This window comes from Pleurodeles waltl, chromosome 2_1, assembly GCF_031143425.1.
Source record: "Pleurodeles waltl isolate 20211129_DDA chromosome 2_1, aPleWal1.hap1.20221129, whole genome shotgun sequence".
In the NCBI taxonomy this organism is placed as follows: domain Eukaryota; kingdom Metazoa; phylum Chordata; class Amphibia; order Caudata; family Salamandridae; genus Pleurodeles; species Pleurodeles waltl.
Genome location: NC_090438.1, coordinates 470,415,252 through 470,435,947, shown reverse-complemented (window position 1 = coordinate 470,435,947; position 20,696 = coordinate 470,415,252). Strand labels below are relative to the sequence as shown.

The 20,696-nt window shown below is 42.0% G+C and overlaps 1 protein-coding gene across 1 annotated transcript in view; it reads left to right on the top strand.

The window, feature by feature from the left end:
* FRMPD3 (FERM and PDZ domain containing 3) overlaps positions 1–17,303 on the top strand; it is a 791,901-nt gene extending 774,598 nt beyond the window's left edge. Inside the window, exon 14 of the mRNA XM_069213582.1 lies at positions 14,122–17,303. Within this exon, the coding sequence (XP_069069683.1) occupies positions 14,122–17,024 (2,903 nt within the window). The 3' untranslated portion in view covers positions 17,025–17,303. The remainder of the gene's footprint in view (positions 1–14,121) is intronic.
* Positions 17,304–20,696: the final 3,393 nt, after the last annotated feature.

The following is a 20,696-nucleotide window of genomic DNA, read 5'->3' as shown; positions in this document are numbered from 1 at the left end:
GCGACTGGACAGAACAAAGCCTTTTCAGGAGTAAGTGAGGCTGAGTATAGCACCTCTCTTCCAGCTTGCCAGTGATAGCCCATTGAGACACGCCTTAGCTCCCATTGTGTGTGGCTGTCTAGGGGGAATACACAAAGCCCAAATGCCAACTACACCCAGCCATGTGACCAGAGACAGGCTGCAGTCACCAAATGACCAAGTGGCTAAGGAAAGAAAATGCTAACTTTCTAAAAGTAGCATTTTCAGAATTACAATTTAAAATCTAACTTCATAAATTAGGATTTTAAATTGTGATTCCAAAGACACCAAACTTGAATGAGCTATCTATTCCCATTTAAAAATGATGTTTATAAAGGGTAATAAGGCAACTCCAATGTTATCCAATGGCAGAGATAGGTCTGGCGGTAGAGAACAACAAATTTAAGAGTTTTTCACTCAAGGACATGTAAAACTTAAAAGTACATGTTCTGCTTTTTAAATACATTACAAACTGCCCTCTGGTCTGTCCAGAGCGTACCTTATGGGTGATTTCTATGTATCAAAAAGGAAGATTGAAATGGAAGTTTGAAGCTGCACACATAGGCTCTCCAATGGCAGGTCTAAGACAGGTTTAAAGAGCTGCTTAAGTGGGCGACATAATCAGTGCTGCAGGCCCATTAGTAGAATTCAATGTAGTGGCCCTGGGCACATGTAGTGCACTTTACTAGGGACTTATAAGTAAATTAAATATGCAAATGGGGATAAGCCAATACTACCATGTTTAGGGAAGAGAACACAGGCACTTTAGCAATAGTTAGCAATGGTGAAATGCAGGGAGTCCTAATAGCAGCAAAAATGAGATCAGGAAAAATGGAGGAGAAGGGCAAAGAGTTGAGGGGAAATCACCATAAACCTGACAGGTCTAACAAGCTAGGTTAGATCCTAGGTAGACTTTGCATTCCGTTTCCGGATCCTTCAGGGAAAGATACCTAATACAGGGCGAACTGAACTAACGGCAGAGGAACATTTGATATGCTTCAAGGGAGGAAATGTTCATATGGAAAAGGCTGGGTTACAGCAATGGGAAAATGTACCCCCATCTCAAAATTCTTATTCAGACCTGGGCAAAAGAAATTTTCATGGGGAAGAAAGAAAAGATTTCTTATTACATTCACATGTAACTCTGTGTCATGCCGCGGCCGCGGCCCCAGACTCAGGTCGCCGCGGCGCTTCATTCATACCGCGGCTGGCGCGCGGGCCACGGGGGACGCCGCGGCGGGCGAGCGGGCCGCGGGTAGTGCTAGGGTCCTGATTAGGGGTCGCGGCATTCGCTGCGCCCCTTTCTTTCAGTTCTGCCATAAAGGCAGACGCGGCAGGAATTGAAACCCCGAGGGGGTTTCAGGCCTGACCGCATATAGCGCATTACGCGCTTTTACATTTCGTTTCCTGCATTTTTCATTACCTCTGCTCACCACTTACCGATATCTCCAAAACAAAACCGAACCCTTGCACATGGTGATACTTTATACCTGCCTTTTCCTTCCCAGCATGCTGACCACTTCCTCTCTGCCCAGCATGCATTGTTTTCTCTTTATTAGACGCACGTACCTGATTCACTATTGCTTTCTTTTCCCCAATCCAAGATGGTGGTATTTCTACTTCCTGTTTCCTACTTCCTGTCTAGGGGTATATAAGGGGAATTCAGCTGCTTGTTCATTGCGTTGCAACACTCCTTGGTGGTAGTCACGCTCTGATTGATTTCTTCCTGCGTATCCAGTGTTTCCTGACCTGTCGTTGTTCTCCAATCTTCCTGATCTTCAGTCCTAACGCCTTGGTGTCCTCCTTTCGTTTCAGGGAGTTCCTGTGGAGGTTTTTTACCCTACTGGGGTTTTTCCTCTGGGACTCCTTCTGGAGGGCACGGACTGTAGTGGTTTGCTCTTACCAAACAGCACCGTGGCTACCGGAAGGGGTCGCCCCTACCTCGGCCAGAGCAGAACCTGCCGGAACCGGGGCCGTTCCCCTACGCCTCTCAGCTTCGACGGTAAGCCCATTGAAAACCGTGACACTCTGTGTTCTGAACATGAAATGTATGTTCATCCCAAGGTGAATAGACAATTAAATGGGAGCAGAGAGATGAGAGTGGTGTGCCTATTGGATCACTGTGTAGGCAGAGGGACACACAATGCACAGAAAAATCCCACCCTGCCTAGATACAACTATTTACCACATACGACAATGAAACGTAGTTAATTTAACTTTCCTCCCCAGTCAACCCAGATTTTTCATCTTTTTCTTGAACCTATTTTTGTTGATATTAGGACTCTGCACACTGGTGTTTAGTACCACAGTCCATGTGAGTGGGTCCTAAAATGGTATTCATAAAACTGGGTTCACCCAATTGGTCTAATTTAATTTCCTGTAAGGCCACAGTAAATAGTTAAGGTAATGCACTAATGGCATGGGAGTCCAAGCTTTCGCACAATGCAAAGGCTATATTGTGTAGCCATTTCACCCATATGTATGACACAAATATATGGCTGCCAGAACCACCACTAAGCTCTGGCTGGGCTACCATTAAAGGCATTGCAGTAATACATGACAGTATAAAATGCCTTTGCCATGTGCGAAAGCTGGTTTCATTATTAATAAGTTATCCTAAAGTGCACCATTTAAGCCCACAAGGAAGAGTGCCTAATATATAAAAAGGTGTCATAGTATTTATTTACAGACTGTGCCCTCACAGTGATTCATGGTCTAAAAGCTATTTCACTGTGTAGGTCCAAAACTATTTTTCATAGAACAGTCCTATGTGTAATTAAAATAGTTAATTTCATGTCTTCTTCTGTCACCAAAGTTCTTCACATGCATTTCTTACTTATTGTGCAAAATCTGTTTTAATGATGAAATCAGAGTTTGCATAACTTAAGTGGAAATGTAGAGTTCATAAAAATGTACCTTTGGCTGCCTGAGGCAGAACAAGATTAACACCAGTACTTTCATACATCACCCTTCCAGAGCTGGAATTGAAATCCTTGGCTTGGAGAGTTAAAGACCCTGACTCAGAAGACAATGGCATGCCTCCAACCCCAAGAAGCAGAGAGGGTGTTAACAAGGAGTGGAAATAAACAACTGGCAGAACAAAGGACGTCCTTAACCCTGCCTCTTTTTAATTGGAGATTCCTACTTATTTACAGGAACCTCCTTGTCAGACAACTTCCTGTCACAGTGGGGCAGAGAATCAGTTTGTACCATCTCAGGTGGGAGGATAACATCCAAATAAGAGATAAGTCATTTTAAACAGGTGATTCTGGTTAATTTTACAGTCAGGCAAAGAGGAAGTGCTGCAAAAGGAGGCGGGCCTTTGTGAAAATAATTATGATTCGGTGATAGAATTTCTTCTGTCATTATCTAGTGCACAGGATAAATCTGACAACTCAGCTACCACCTTTTTAGAAAATGACTGGACCGGTAAAGACTCCACATGAAGAAGAAGAATGTGCTGAAAGAAAAAAAAACTCCTGGCCCCTGACTCCTGTCATCTTCTTTATGCCTCATGCACTCAGGGACTGGAACTGCTCTACAAGAGTCCAGTGACTGGTCTCCTGTTTTCCTCCTTCAAAGTCACAAATAGCAGAAGGAATTCTGACTTCAGTAGGGCCCAGCTGACCAGAGAGTGCTGAACCCTCTAGGAGACCTTACTGGGGCCTGGTCTGTCCTGAAGAGCCTTTGGGCTGGAGGACTGACAAGAAGAAATCTTCCCAGCAGGAGGAGAAAACCGGAATGTAGCTATTTTAGTCACCTCCGTAGGACTGAGATGGGTTGTTGAGGTTTGTGTAAGAAGGTAGCACTCTAGCTGGGCAACTGCTTTCTACCTCTTGGGTTTCTGCTGCTCTGAAAACAGGATTGTCAGGACATTGTGATAAAGATATTAAGCCATGTAGAGGCTTGATTGGTTATAGTTATCAGATTTGGTCTGACTAGAGGAATTTGACTGCCAAAAACATTCCTAAAAATAGTGGTTTCAGGTAGACAGTTTGCAGCAGGAAAGTAAGCTAATTCTTGTTGAGTAAAAGCTTTAGTCAGACTTACTGATGATAACATGTATTCAAACTCATTAAATTATAAGTAGAAAAATGTTGAAATGTTGAAAATTCGCTATTAGCATGGAGGAGTCTTGTTTGTCATCAGAATTAACCTGTCAAATCTCTCCGCCAACTAAGGATAGCCATGCACCACCACCCACAGAATCGAAAGAGATCTCTCAATCCATTTTGCATCCTGGTAGGGTAAGCTTTCCCATGATTCGTGTGCCCTTAGCTTTTACCCCTCACAGCATAGCAAAAATATTAAAAGATTTGAAGATAAAACCTTGGATTGAGGCAAGGCAACCAAACTGTCCAATGACACAGCAATCCTTGACAATCGCATAATTTGCCTTGTCCCACTCAATCTCTTTATGCCAAAACCAATGGCTTGAGAAGGAGCATGATGATGACATTTCTCACTTCAAGTGGCATTTGCTCCCTCCAGTATGGGATCATGTCACACTGGAAGATTTTTACTTCCATTTCAGAGACTTAGGGCCTCACTACGATTTTGGCAGTCATGAGACCGCCAAAATCGTGGTGGCGGTCAGACTGCTGTGGCTTTGACGGTCCGACTGCCAAATTATGACTTTGGTGGTCAGACCACCAAAGGACCACCATCCCCACTGGGAACATGATTCTCAACTGCATGACAGTGGTCGGGCTTTCAACCAGCCATGGTGGCACTGAACTCAGCAATGCCTTGCTGATTACAAACCCTTTTCTGCCAGCCTTTTTATGGTGGGGAGTTGCTATTAAAAGGCTGGTATAAAGGAAGTGCTGGGTGTCCCAGGGTGGCCTCTGAACTGTCCACGGCCGTGTCATAGGAAGTGCAGGGGCCCCCCTGCCCAGCAACCTTGGAATGCACATGTTCTTCTTTGCAGACAGCGCGCTTTCCAAGGGTACTGCAAGGGAGCTGAGGACAATACCATAACACTGTTCACATGCATTACAATGTTCTAGCCGGTCAGCAGCAGCATCCTCCCTGTGAGTTTGGCGGTCCTGTGGTGGGACCACCAAACTCGTAATGAGGCCCTAAGTCCATAGGTAAAAACAGGGAGGTGACAACCCCCTTGATATATCCAACCTCCTTTCCATCAAAGTCAGCCTTAAAACATTTTTGATATCTATATCTCTGGTTTCTCTAGACCTATTTTGTTGATACTGGCACCTGTTCATTAGTTTCTGAATTGTATTGTGTTGTTTTTGTTACTCTTAAATTGTTTATACTGCTAGAACTTAATACTTGCATTCTTTGGACTGACTAGGGTGTGTACCATAGATACGCAGGGTTGAGCAGAGATTCTCTCAGAAATGTGTTTTAACTTAAGCAGATTTGGTCTATTAGATCGGCGGGGGGCACCTCCTTCCAAATTGATAACCCAAATTATCTTAACAAAACATAGTATAATTGGAATAAAAACTGATGTGAATGTTGAAACAAATTATGATGCTGTAGCGGAAGGCCTAACATCTCTTCAAGTAACATGTACCATCCCTAGCAAAAGCCATTAAGGAAGGTATAACTGCCTAAGTGCCTACAGATTTCTGTTAAGAGATAGGATAAAGTTGTAAGGATATAAAATATTTCACAGAAAGTAAAGCAATCTAAGACTGTTGCAAGAACATATAGTGATTACACAGATAGAACTGTAAATAGATAATTTCACTGTCTAAGTACTGTGTTATTACGCTTTGGTTGAAGTGTTCCTTTTGTGGGACAATTGTTTTCTATGTTTCCTGCTAGTGGTTGTCTGTGTCTGCACCCCTTCCCACCTCACCACAGTCAATCCTTGTTTGTTGTATTTGTTAATCCTTAGCTCGTCACATTTGCTAAGCATTCAAAGACCAGATCAAATGTCAGGCACTGTTTTCAGAGGGCGTCTGTAACCCAATTCCTTCCTCATTCTTCTATTTTAAAAAGCAGCATTTGAGATGCGCTGCGAGTAATCTGAATTTAATTGTGTCTTTCAAGGGAAGTGATACACAAGCACTCATTTTTGTTTCACTCTTTACAGCAGCTCTGTGATCTTCGGGTCTTGTCTGTTCCTCTTTCTGGTGCTAACTCAGCTGTTGGAAGCCTCCATCCTCTCTGTGTGTACAAGACCCAGTGCCCTGCACTTTATGTGGGTATGCCACAGCCCCTGTGTACCTTTAATATACTAATCTTTAAATTATAACACTCCTGCTCCATCTGGGGACAGTCAGAGGGTCACCTCTCAAGCCCCACCTTTTGAGCAGAGTTTGAGGTGTGATGCAAGTAATCTACATTTTATTGTCTCTGCGTCTTTAGGGGAAGTGATATTTGTGCGCTTGTTTCTGTTTAATTCTTTATAGCCGCTTTGTGATCTTTGGGTCTCGTCTCTTACTGTCTCTTTTCGGTACCAGCTCGGCTGTTGGAAGCTAACACCCTGTCTGTGTACAAAACCCACAGCCGCACACCTTGTGGGGATATGCCAAAGCCCAGTGGGCTACCTCTAGAGCTCTACCTTTCTCAAGATTCCTAGGACAGATCAGCTTACATGCTGCTGCATCAAGTGTACATCATGGAATACAAATTTTTTAGCAGAGCACACGGGGGCCTGGAGCATCCCAACACCAACTCCAGCTAGTGGATCTACACATTGACACACTGAGCACCCCTGTGCTGAGATAAAGACTCCTTTGGCAAACACAGAGTTTGGAGACAATGTCTATCGGAAAGATCCGACTGTAAAATGGTGAGGGTTCTCAGCAGCCACACAGGATTGTGTTTTTATTGCATGTGTGTGATAAATAAGTATTTTAAAATATTCATGCATGTCATTGTTAACATCTGATTATTTAATTTCTCAAAAGACATACTGAAAACTAAACCCATGGTAAAAGTGAATCCTTGGAGCAGTACCTGTAAAGGAGTTGCATCATGTACGCTGAGTAGAGTCAGGCACACCTCTCTGGGGACTTTTCTATCAGTGGGTTTTCAGTTGTTGCTGTACTGGGTAGGATTCATGGAGCAGTCTTCTGTGGGTAACAGGCTGCTGTATAAATTCCCATAATAACAAAAATAATGTACCTGCAAGGCAGAATATATTATCAAACTTAGGTGTATGTCTTTCATTATTTAGCAGGTAAAACAAAACATCACACCTCAAGTAGGCAGTGGTGATCCTTTATACTGCCAGGTTAATTGCATAAGAAACCCCAGTGCTTCCTAAAAGTAATCAGGTATGTCGCAGATTCCAATAGGTGTGGCTTCTCCTCACCCATTAAATCAGTGATCAATACTGTGCATTACAATGTAGTAGAGATCAATGAAGTCCAAATGTGTGGTTACGATGCGTCGGATTCTGTGGTTGTCTCCAGAATAGTACCAAACAGTTAGACTCCTCAACTGCTTTCCTGTGACCCGATGTGTAGTCAGAGTAGTCTGCACACAATATCCTAATTAGTGTGCAAGATTTCAAACTTGTTTTCGGTGTCAGCTGATTCCTTCCTTATGAAACTGAATGAAATCCTCTGTTTAGCCAATAAACCCAGACTCTGAAACTGTAACCAAATTAGCAGAAGTTTTAGAAACTGAACTGGCTCAAAAGGCACCTCCAACCCCAATATCAGCCCAATTTTGTTAATCACTTTTCTCCTAATTGCAGCGATTGCAGGACATGCCATGGACAAAAGCATCTGTACATATATCTTTTGGACATCTAAGTGAACATTGGGCGAAATGAGTTATTTAATTTGGGTTTATGTAGTACCTGTGTAAATATGTTTATTTCGCATTAAACGACACATTCTTGTTTTAGGAACAAGCTTTACTCTGCTGATCATCTGATAACTGTACTCCCAAATCTTGCTGTCATTTTTACCTATCAAGCATATGGACTCTTTTATACTCCCCTACAGTAATGAATAGATGTTGGTGATAAACTAACTTGCACTCCCAGACCATGTTGCTCAATCTAACATATTTACTAGTGAATGAGCTAATATGAAGGCATTGGACCACCAAATGATGTGCTCCAAATCACTCACTGGTGTTAGTTTATTATCTGTAAATAAATCCCAAATTTTTGGTATGCCTAATTCCCGTTATTTAATATGTTATTGTATCATATGCAATGAGGACACACCGTGTTGTACTGTGTAGCAATATGTAGAGTAAGCGGTCTGTATACCTTCAAAAGTGCAGAATATCTTATGCCACATCTGAAGGGTACAGCCCACAGCCATATACCTTCACCATTGACATTTACGAAAGGTACACCAAAATTATCAACTCAGTTTGCAATATCTGTGCATTTTGAGGCTTCCTTTCAGTACTTTCTGCAGAACTGAACCGCTGAGCACAAGAAAAAATGCTCCTCCACCTTTACCCTTGCACTTGTATTTGAGTTGCCTGTTCGTCCCTTTTCTATATTGCTGACACCAAGACGCTGCTTCAGACCATGTGTACTCGCAAAAAGTTTCACAAGGGCCAAAAAGTTTAGTCTATGATGTGACTGAGGGCTTCACTGATGCCAGCAGGGTGGCAGTTGAAGGGGTAGGGGCAGCAAGGTGGTGTGAGGGACATGACGCATGTATATCCACTGACTGAATTGCATAATGTGAAACCAGAAAACCTGGATCAATCCCAGATTCCCCACTTGTCCAAATGTTGTGATCCTAGGCAGTTTTTTTATTTCACTTTTCTTATTTCAGTTTTATTTTTTCACCTTTTTCTTCATTATCACATATAAGAGGACCTTGAAATACATTGCTTCATGATGAGTGCTGTACAAAGCCTTCTCCTGTCTTTGATTTAATACACTATAATGTTATTTATATATAGTATTAACTCAGGCCATCCATAAGATGTGCACAACAAATGACTTGCCTCTTCTTTCACTATTGGCATTGTTGTCAGGGTGGGGGTAAGCATTAATGCCTCTAAAGCCATGTCTGAAAACCATCACTTTAAAAAAATACTTCTCAATTCACTGATATAGTCTGATACACTAAGGTGAAAAGGTTCTGCATGTTAATGAAATACAAATTTTGAATTTTGAAGATCCTTTAGCATATTTTTACACTTTTGCTGAAAGATGTCTTAAAAAATGAAGGTGTCTTAAACTTAAGTGGTCCAGGACACCTTCTTTTCTTTTAGTTCAGTTAACCAATAAATAAATGCTTGTCTGTTTATTAAACATCTTTGTGAATGCTAGTGCTAAGTTAAGTAAACAGCAGCCTTGTTCTGGTGTTGACCAGGGGTCCGCATGAAAAGGTCAGGAGGGCTGCATGCGGCCCTTAGGCCGTACTTTGAGTAACACTGCTCTAGACCGTGTTTTCTTTTCAGCCATAGCTGAACTCGTTTGAGGATCTCGCTTAAAGGATCTTTGACTCCTCCCTGAGGGTGAGTGCACTGTTACTGATGCTTGCTTGCTGCACTTTGGACCGATGTTAAGGCAGAAACATGATTAAATTATAATTGACGTGCTGTTAGAACTAGTAGCCACAGTGCTTTCAAACTCTTGCAGATTGAAATGTGATTCTCTGACATTTCATGTGGAACATTCTTTTAAGTCATCCTGACTCACATACTGTTCACCGATTGTGCGATTGGCTATCTATCTATCTATCTATCTATCTATCTATCTATCTATCTATCTATCTATCTATCTATAATTTTTTAATTCACTTAAGCACCTAATGGTGCATATCCTCCAAATTTGTGAGCAGCTTCAAGCACAGTCTAAGGGTTAACTGTTAGAGTTGTCAGCGCTAAAAGACATTGACAACGCCAATTCCAATGTCTCTGTGATCGCGAGACCAATTAGCTTTGCCAATGCTTGTTTTTTATTGCTCTGTAGCCATGCTGTACAGCGTCAGGAAAACCATTGGTAAAGCCAATAAGTTTCAAATGTGAGACCCATTGGCAATGCCACTGCTTTTTATAAAGAAAGTATATGATTTGGTTGCAGGACATTCTTGCAACCATTAACGCACTTTTAGAATGTTGTTTTTTCTTTTTATATTTTTTATGCTTGCTTTCGTTACAGTAATATTTAAGAGATATTTGGTTCGGAGTCAAGTGAATATTTGTTTATAGTATTTTCGGAGTCATAGGAGTTATTAACTTCAAGTTCTGGAAACCTAGTCTTTCAAATGTAAAACGAGCCAGCTATCAAAAATCAAATACTAAGGGACATATTTATACTCTGTGCCGAATGTGCATAAAATTTTTTGACGCACATTCAGAGCAAACCTTGCCCCAAATTTATACAAAGACGCCCGACCCCGCGAACGTCAAAATTCCTCTGTGTCAGTCATTTTCTGGATGCGGGAAACCGCCTTGTGTTAATGACATGCAAGGTAGGCGTTCCCATCCAAAAAATGACTTTAAGGCCTGTGCGCCTTATTTATACTCCCACGTCATTTTGACGCACAGGAGGGGGTGGGCCTTAAAAAACGGTGCACAGCTGATGTGCAGCGTTTTTTAATGCCTGGGTGAGGGCAGGCGTTAAGGGACATGTGGGCCCACTTCCATGGTCTCTGACTATGGAAGCAATCCAGAGGTGCCCTTCCCTGCCCCCAGGGAACACCCCCTGCCACCCTTACCCACCCCTGGAGGACACCCATTGATGGGGGGACCCATCCCAGGTAAGTATAGGTAAGTTGGGGTAAGTATAATTTTTTTTTTAAAGTGGCATAGGGGGGCCTAACTTGGGCCCCCCTACATGCCACTGTGCCCAGTGGCCATGCCCAGGTCCCCTGGGCATGGCCATTGGGCAAGGGGGCATGACTCCTGTCTTTGCTAATACAGGAGTCATTTCAATGGGGGTTGTGCATTAAAAAAATGATGCAAGTCCGGTTTGAGCCATGATTTTTTACTCAAACCTGACTTGCACCATTTTTTGACACACAACCCCCATTTTCCCCTACGCCGGCACTGCCTGGTTTGAATAATTCTTTTTTTACTCTAACTAGCCCACAGCGCCGGCTAACGTCAATCCTTAAATGAGGCACCCGCCTGGTGCGTAGGAATGGCGTTAGCCAGCGGTAAATATTTTGACGCAAACCAGCACCGGCACTGGTTTGCGTCAAAAAGTATAAATATGGGCCTTAGTCCTAGCTAAAACAGGAACATGGGGAAGTTTGAGCACAATCTTCGACTTGCAAAAATAAACTTGAACTGATGCCCCAAATTAGCGCCATAACCCAGTGACAATTTTCTGATGGCGTTTCAGTTTACCAGTACAGTATGACCTTTACCTATGTACTTTAAGCAAATGTGTGTTGTGATTCATTGAATAGCACTGGTTACCTGCAGGAGAAAGAATAATGAAAATTATAGTGAAATTGTAAAGGTCCATACAATATCCAGTTTGATGAGAAACCTTTTTCAGAATCACTAGTTGCTAAATAGTGATATCAGTAGAGACTATTCTCATTACATCTTATATGCACTCACTTTGGAACTAAACACAAGTTGCTGTTGACTGTGTTTTCTGTACTGTTCATGTATTCACCAAACAAACTTATGTATTAGTGTTTTAAAACATGTTTTATGCATTCCTCATATGTAAAGTTTAATGCAGAAGATGTGTATTAAGTTACATCGCCAAACACACCACTGTATAGATGTATGACAATTACTTACTGATCATGAATCCACATTCCAACTTGTATTGTGAAACAGACCATCACCCGTGCACTGTAACTCATGGAGTGACAGAGATGTACGCCAGGGCACCTGAATATATAACCCTATGAAGACCTGTGTTTAGAGGACTATTGAGATCTTGCCCCCGTTGTTTTAGAAGAATACATATGAAAGAAACTGGCAAAAAATATATAGCGAAAAACAGCAGTAAGAAAAAAATGGAGAGTTCCACCGTATTGGACCTGCTCTTTCTGCAGGGTCATCCCCAAACCTTTTGCCTTCCTCCTCCTATTTTTTCTATGTTTGTTTTGTGCCGGCTGTAGAACTCTATGCATGTTACCACTGCTAACCAGTGCTAAAGCAGTTGTGCTCTCTCCTTAAAACATATTAACATTGGCCTATCTCCAAATGGCATATTTAATTTACTTAAGTCCTTAATAAATTCACACTACATGTGACCAATATATAAAATGCTGCTTGTGGGCTTTCAGCATTGATTGTGCCAACCACTAAAGTAGGCCTTTAACAGTGTCTCTGGGCTGCCACTGCAAAGACTGTGTGCGCAGTTTTAACTGCCATGTCGACCTGGCAAAATGACACCTTCCGTTTTTATTCACGTCACCCATACGATAGACCTTGGACAACTCAGAGGGCAGGGTCCAATGTATTTGAAAGGTGGGACATGTATGATTGAGTTTTACATGTCCTGGTAGGGAAAATTTCCCAAAGTCATTTTTCACGACAGGAAGGCCTGTCTCTCCCATAGGATAAAGTTGAGATTACCTTAGTACATCTTCAAAATCAGGAAGGGGTAACATTTTTGAGTTTGGTATCTCTGGAATCACAATTTGAAATCACAACTGGTGAAGTCGGATTTTATTTCACAATTCTGAAAATTCCACTTTTAGAAAGTTTGCATTTTCTTACTTTAGTCATTTGGTGCCTGCTGCCTGTCTATGATCACCTGTTGACAGTTGTGCTTTGTGTATTCCCCCTAGACAGCCACATACAATGGGTGATTAGGTGTGTATTGATGAGCCATCCTGGGATGATGGGAGGGAGGAACCGGGCACAGCCTCGTTTACACCTGAATAGGCTGTGTCCTGTCCTCACACAAAGTGCAGCACCCACCGTACTGTCTGGAGCCAGGGCAGGAAGAATAAAAGCTCTGTGCACTTCAAAGGCCTGTCTTTGAAGTCTCCCCACTTCATCACTTGAACCCAGAGTGACTCCAAGGGCTAGCTGGCTTGCCTTCTTTTCTGAAGTCTCACTGACATTACAAAAAACTGGACTCTGCCATCTGGGATTCTGCTTTGCCAAGTCATGCCACTCCAGCCCCGGCCCCTTGGAAGTGGGACTAAGGTGTTTTACTCCAGCAGAACTGACTCACCTTCTGCTGGGGAGCGGAATAGACGCATCACCACTGTGGAACCAAAACTGGGCACTGCCTTCGGAACCACCATTGTGGCACTTTTCTCAGTGCAAGGTCCACACATCCCCGTCAACGGCAGCCTTGATGACAACACTGAATCTCCACATTGCAGCCTCTGCTCTCATCGGAACTGTTGCATCGCCTCAACTGCAGAACGCATGAATGACACTGATCTTCGCTTCATAAGCAGGAACTCTCACCCTAGCTCCACCTCATCTCAGAACTGACGCATCACCACTGCTGCATGGAGAAAATTGACGCATCATCTCTACTGTGTGGTTCAGAACCAACGCTTCAGAACTAGGATTTAAGGTACTTTGGTTCAGCGGGCATAACTGGGTCCCTGTAGCCAGCCTGCGCTCCATAGCAGTCGACCTGAATTTTTGAGTTTGTCCTGATTTGGTGCAAACAAATATCTGTGGGTGGTGCTTCTAAGTGCTATTTTACATTTTATTCTTTAAAAATTCATAACTCAAGCTTTACTAATTTAAGTTGTGTTTTGCTTTGGTCTTCTTTAGTTTATTACAATCTACTCCATTTTTCTAAACTGGTGTGGATTCATTTTGGGTGGTGTTTTCACTAGTTAACTGTTTGAAGTTTCACACAAATACTTTATTAATTGCCTCTAAGTGTAACTTCTATGTGACAAGCTACTAGAGGGTTAGCACAGGCTAATTTAGGGTTTGCCTGAGAGTTACCCTGACTAGGTTTGTGGTCGCTGCTTGACCAGGGCTCATACCCTAGTCAACAACAACCCAATTTCTAACACACAACATTGATGAAATGTGCCTAAAATACTTTCTTTATTGCTGAATATTTTCACATCATCTTCCATAATATCAAGTTGCAATTTAAATTCACATTAAAAATAATTTTAGGAAAACAATACAGTATGTATTCCTGACTTCTGTTCTAAAGGAGAAATACTGACTTTTATTCAGATCCCCAGCATATATGTTTCATGCTCCATGTGAATGATAAAATATATATTTTTTGTTTTTCAGGCCTAATTGTACTGGCTGCAATAACCCCAGAGTCCTCGTTGGATTCAGGCCATGAAACCACCTCCTCTGAGCTGACTGATGTCTCCGAAATGGTCTCTGCCATGAAACAGCACCAGAACGCAGCATATTTTCTAGCCCAGCACATAAACAAAGAAAACCTGTTGACAAGAAAGGACCTTCCCTTCAGAATCCAGACATGCACAGCGCAGGCTGTCCTCACCTCGCCTTACCCCATTGGTTGCCAAGAAGCAAGCCCATCAATGGCTGCTGCATTGTGTAGGCAGAGTCCAAGCACTGTAGTCAGTGCAAGTAAACAGGAGAGGACTGTGGAATGCAGCTACACTCTAGCCATGAAGCCTTTGCTATCACCCCACATGAGTGAACAGACAAACAGAATGATTGTGGTGCCAAGCCCAGAAAGCAATGGGGCTACGCGAGCTAAGCCAGCCTTCGAAGCTTCCCTAAATAATACCACTGCAGCTCTGAATGCACCAGACATTCAAACTATTGAAGAGAAAGCATTACAAGGGTTGAGAATTAGCCCCACATTGATACATGTTAGCCCTAAATTGATACATGTTAGCCCTAAGTTGATACATGAGTCCAAAACCAATGTTAACTCTTCTATCATTTCTGCCTCTGTGCATAAGGTGGTCAATAATCATGAACTGTCTTCCCATCAAATGTGTACCATAGTTAGTCCCAGTGAAGAAAAGCCCTTAAGTAAAACCAAGGATAATACTTCAAGTGGCAAGCAGATGCATTCTAAGGTGGTCCAACCAGCTGTTGATAGCTTGTGCAGTTGCCAGCAGAAGGGTGAGACGTCTGAAGACCAGAAGGAGACTGAGACTCCCCGAGTGGACATCTTCCATCTATCTCCTACTGACGATGAAAGACTGCATGCCAAGGTTTGTTCTGCCAAAAGTTATCAGCCTCAGTCTGTGAAAGATTCAACAGCAAAGGCCCAGAAGCTGGTGAGTGTGGAGCTGAGTCAGAAGGCGACCACAGAATCCAACCCCACTTTAAATAAACAGAATGACAAATCAACAAACAAGGTGGATGAAATGAAACCTGAAAATAATCTTAAGAGCAAGAAAATAGTTGCTAACACTGTACATTCACAATCTGCAAACATATCTTCTTCCAAGTTCACAAGAGACAACCCAAAGATTTCAGTTCAGCCTGGATCCAAAACAAATACCTTGAAGTCTAGTGGGGGACCCACAAAAAACACAGCAAATGCACTTGATGTAATACAGAAGGAAAGTGAGCCTTCTGTAAAGGGCAAACCTCAGAAAGCCCCTTTTCGGTTAAAAAAATTATTTTCTGCAACATTTCCTCTACGAATGAAAAAAGAAACAGATGAAAGACAGGTGCAATTACAGAAGGTTAAACAGTATGAGCTAGAATTGCTGGAAGAACTCCTCAAACCCAAGACAAAGGCTGACATTAAGCCTAAGGAGTACCTTCTCCCCTCTGTGCCAGGACGCTGTGCCTGCCAGGTGAGAAGTAGCCCAGTTCAGAAAGTGCCAGGAATGTCCAGGGAGCAAAGGCGCAGTTGTGACTGCAAGAGAATCTGCCGGGGAATGATGATCCCTACCAGCCAGATCACAGTTCCAGATGTGGAGAAGCGAGGGAGACCAAAAACCACATTTGCCCAAAGACAAGCCGAACTTGCTAAAGTACTTAATAATAGCAGCCCAACTAAGAGCAATCAGATTCGGTCAACAAGTCTAGAGTCTAGGGAATGTAAATCTGACCCTGAGAACAGTGTATCTTGTTTGACAACTTGTACCTCCCAAGGAGATTGTATGAGTGCACCTCACTACAAAAAGCTTTTGCGCCGCTATAGTGTAAGTGAAATAGATAAGAGTGATGCTGTATCTCTTTCTTCTGACATCTACCAAAACATTTTTCCTACCAAACAGAAAGCCTTAAAGAATGAGGATGAGCAAATTACCCAGAGCTCTTCGTCGAAGAGCCAAGCATTACAATCTGCAGAGAAGGGAGGGAATTCTCATGCTCAATTAGAGGAGGACAAGAAAGGTAAAAAAGTCACTGGTGTGGTAGCCGTCAAAGAGGAAATGTATCCAAGCCAGACCAAGCTGCCTGATGAAGAAGCAGATAATAAAAAGTGCTGCTCAATCCGTTATTGTTTTTATTATAGGAAGTGTGATACAGCTGATGATGGCAGTGACAAGGATGAACTCTCTTATTCCATCCCCATGCAGATCCTTCCTGGCATGAAGCTTGACAATCAGATGGTTCCTGTCATGAGCAGGACTCTACAAGTGCTGGATGCTACAGCCTGCAGTAGCTCAGAGGACAGCCAGACCCAAGAGATTGATTTAAGAACCTCCACCTTTGAGGGAAGCCTTGCTAAGATCAGTTTACTTCGGGGTCATGTTTATGCTTTGCCAGATGGGTTTGTTGCAGTGCAGTTGGATACCAGTGAACTTTTGACAATAATAAGACAGTGTGTAGTAAGCTCAGAGACTCGTGATTCAAAACCATACATGTCACAGCTCACCGAATACAAGCAAGAATTGGCTCTCAAGTTCAAAGAGTTCAGGGCTTCCTGTCGTAGGCTGGCTGCAGTGGACAAAAGCCCAACCCATATGCTGTCTGCTATCACAAGCAGCTTTCAAGTACTCTGCAGTCTTATTGAAACATTTGTGAGGCTGGTCTATATTGTGCGATCAGAATCTCAGCGTCAAGAGCTTCTAAGAAAGGTAGAGGAGGTGGTTCGGAACTATACTTTCCTCCTCAGAGCTGCAGAAGAGTCTACAGCCAGAACGCTGAATCAGCAAAGAACTATAGGACAGCTGGCCCGTCAGTCGGCTGCCGTTGCGACTGTTATGAGTACATTCTCACGCTCCATAAAGACATTGATCAACAAGTAAATGAACTGCAAAATATATGATAAATTTGTATGTCTGTGGTTCTAGAGTTTTGTAGTTCTAGTGAGACTGCGTGTTTTGAGGAATGGTGGATTGGTAACTGGGTTTTCAGAGTATCCACAAAAGATTCCCATTTTGGGTAGAGTTCTAGAGAGCGAGAGGAGAACTACAGTGTTGCTGTAATTATCATCAGGGTGAATGGATTACAGATACTCACTGTGCATACTCCCTCTTACACAGGCCTACTAAGAGACTTCCACTGGGAGTAGATATTGCTTTTTTGAGAAGGGAGCCTATTTTTATAAAATACAATTACATGTAACTATTTCCAGTTTACCTAGTCTCAATATTGGAAATGTGCTGGTCCTTGCATCTGCCAACCTTACAGCTTTTATCGTATTGATAAATTAATTATTCTCTAGATAATATTGTGCCTAATTGCACATGGAAAACTCATCATCATGATAATTTGTGAGTAAAGTTTCAAGAATATTTACCCACAATATGTATGCATCTTTTAATGTGAACTGTTGTTTTACAACTCTTCATTATTGGTAATGAACAAAGGTACATATGTCCTGTCATGGCGCTGAAGCCTCCTGAGAGCTGTTCATTGACAAAACACTTTTTCACTGACATAGCTACAATTCAAATGGGGTACCACCGGCATTATTATGGGTCAGTTGATTGCCCTACTTTTTAACTAGAGGATCTACTACTTAGTATATTCATGATGTCAGGAAGGGATAACACATTTGAAATCATCAGCTTGAATATGTTACTAGGCACCTGGATACTCTCACGGGTGACAAGTAGGGCTCTACAAATCTACTGATTTATTGATTGCTAAACTAATTGATTGATTGATTGAGGGGATCCATAAATTAACCTTTTTTTTATCGTCCACCAGAGCCTAAATTATGGGTATACCTTCTCAATTTCTTTAAAAACTCTAACCATTTTCTGAAACTGTCTAGTGCAGAAAATACTGAAAAATGTGACTGATGATAGTGAAGACTGTTGGTTGACTATAAGGTTGTAGTAGTATTAAATGTAGTTTACTATTGCTTTCCATAGCCCTTTGTTCCTTTCTAATACAATGGCGAAAACTTTAGGATGGAGGATGCAAAGCAGGGTTCATCATAGCTTCACCACAGGGCAACAATGATACATCGTTCAAATCACTATTACCTCTAGAGTTTTTATACAGGGGATCTTTTTGTTAAAGCATGTCGGACTGTGTAAGTTGCAATGCATCAAATACTACATGAATTGATTTCGCATGTTTCATATAGTTTCTAAGCTCTGGGACAATGTACTCTAGTGCTAATAAACTCTTTATTACAGGTCCGACAAGGGCACACTTTTGAGGGAAATATAAAGTATGAAAATGTGATGTCAAAGAACAATAACCAAAGAAGTTTAGTAAAACCTACGTCCATCTAGATTTTAGTACACGCAAGAAACAAAGTTCTTCTAGACATTCAAAACCTACTAGATTTCCCCAGTGCAATACTAAAAAATGTGGTACATAGTTGATTGTCCCAACCTGACATAATTTTGAAACAAGAATTATTTGTTTATGACCGCATTGTCTTCGTGTATAAATAATGAATATCTAGAAATATGTCTAGAAATATGTATAGAAAACACCCCTATTTTAATTTCTGTCCCCCATTAGCTTACTTCTCATGCTAGATGCTTGGGTATTACAGGAAGGGATGTTGGACAGAGGACGTATACTTTATCTAAAAGAAAGTAAGAAAACAGACTACTACCCCAGGGTGTGGGGGCTGATTAGTCATTTTTCGAATAATTTCAAGCATATTGAATATGGTTACTGTCTATAGGCTGCCCTCCTAAAAGAGTAAGGCATGTGATGAGTACTACAGACAGGCAGTTAGTGGAGGACTGACAACATATTTCGACTGCTCTTGGTAAAGGTAAAGGTCACTTGGTGGTGAAGGCTGAAAAGTTCACTTTTTTCAAAAGCTCCCTTTAGAATAACATGATTTTCTTATCTTGTTCTCATTCAGTGTTTCTATTTAAGGAACCATTGGCACACACAGTGTGCTCCTTAAGACTACAATACAGACACAGAACTGAGACACAAAACTAGTAGGGGTTATTCTAAGTCTATTATTAACTTTCAGATGCTTTCATCACAGGGTGGCCAGGGTAGGGATTCATCCATATTGACAAAAAATCTGAAACAGGTGGGAAAAATGGAATAATCTGCTGCAACATTTAATGGCCAACAGTACAAGAAAAAATAAAATGCATTATATCCTCATTTTATGTTATTGAGAGGCAGAAAAGGCATGCAAATATGAAAACAGGAGAGCCGGGGTCCCTAAAGAGGAAGACTGCATTATGCCTCGGTTTATTGACCAGACCTCAAATGTACTCCTGCAACAATACACTTGGTAATCTCTTGTGTTGTCAACCAAAGGCGTTAACCCTTCTCCTGTTTAAGAAAAAGCCAATGGTGCCCATATTTGGCCTGTTTTCTCAACTCAAAGCAGTGCTAAAGGTAATACTGCCAGCAAAGAGTTGTCAGGGTAGTCTAATGACAGTGGAAAGTCCAAGACGTTCTTACTTGTACAACTCACCTCAACATTTGTTATTCATTGTTAATGATCCCAGTACATATTGTAGAAAAATATTTTCTTTTTTCAGTATACCTAGTATTGTTAACCAGTAAATATTCTTTCTTGTAGCGGAAAGCTGGCTTCTGCTCTGTTTGAAAGCATTCCCTTTCCATCACATGAAGAAGAGCCTCGGGCACTGGTCTTGTACTGCATGTACTAGACTCTGATACTGTGTCAGAGGGCACAACATAGTGCATAGGGAATACATGTCATCGAAGTTTAGGCTTCACATTTTTCTTAATATTAAGCATTGACTTACAATGTTGTGAACAGCCTTAAGCCAAGAACTAGTAAACAAAAGCAGACCTCCAATATTTAATGCAAATGAATCCTTGCTCTCTATGCATGACCTGATACAGTTCATGTCAACAAGATTATTTTACTAAATGGTGGTAATTGATAGGAATCAACTGTTGTGATCACTTCCTTCTCATGGCAAGCCAGATGAGGAATGATCTTCTCAGATTATACGAGATCCATATGACTACAATGCAAATCCTTGGATGCAATGAAGCAGAAAATCAGGACGATGTCCAATTCATAGATGTTGATTTTCCCTGCAAGGTTGTGAGTTGTTCATGACTCTCGAGCTTAGTTCTTCCACACCCCAGAGGCGACCTGGGAGGAGTGAGTAACTGAACAGAGATCTCTTTGTTGATGCACGGGCAGACTTGGGTCCCTCATGGCCAGCTAACACTCACTCTCAGACCCAAAGTCTCAGTAAATACAAAGGTACACAAGGGGGATGTGGATGCCCCTTTGTTCCTTTGGAGACTGACCCTGCTCCACATGTCACTTAGCCCTTAACCCACAGTGCCTATTCCATTAAGAATCCTTTATTTCCAGATCCTGCATAGGAAGAGATCCACCGTGAAAGTCAAGCCATGTTCTTTGTTTATGTTGCAGGATATTGTCAGGTGAAAGATGCTTCAGGGGTAGAAGTGAGGGGTGGGGAGAGGTTGGGGCAAGCCTGATGAGTTATAAGGTCTAAACTATCGCTTAAGATCCCATTTGAGATTTTTGC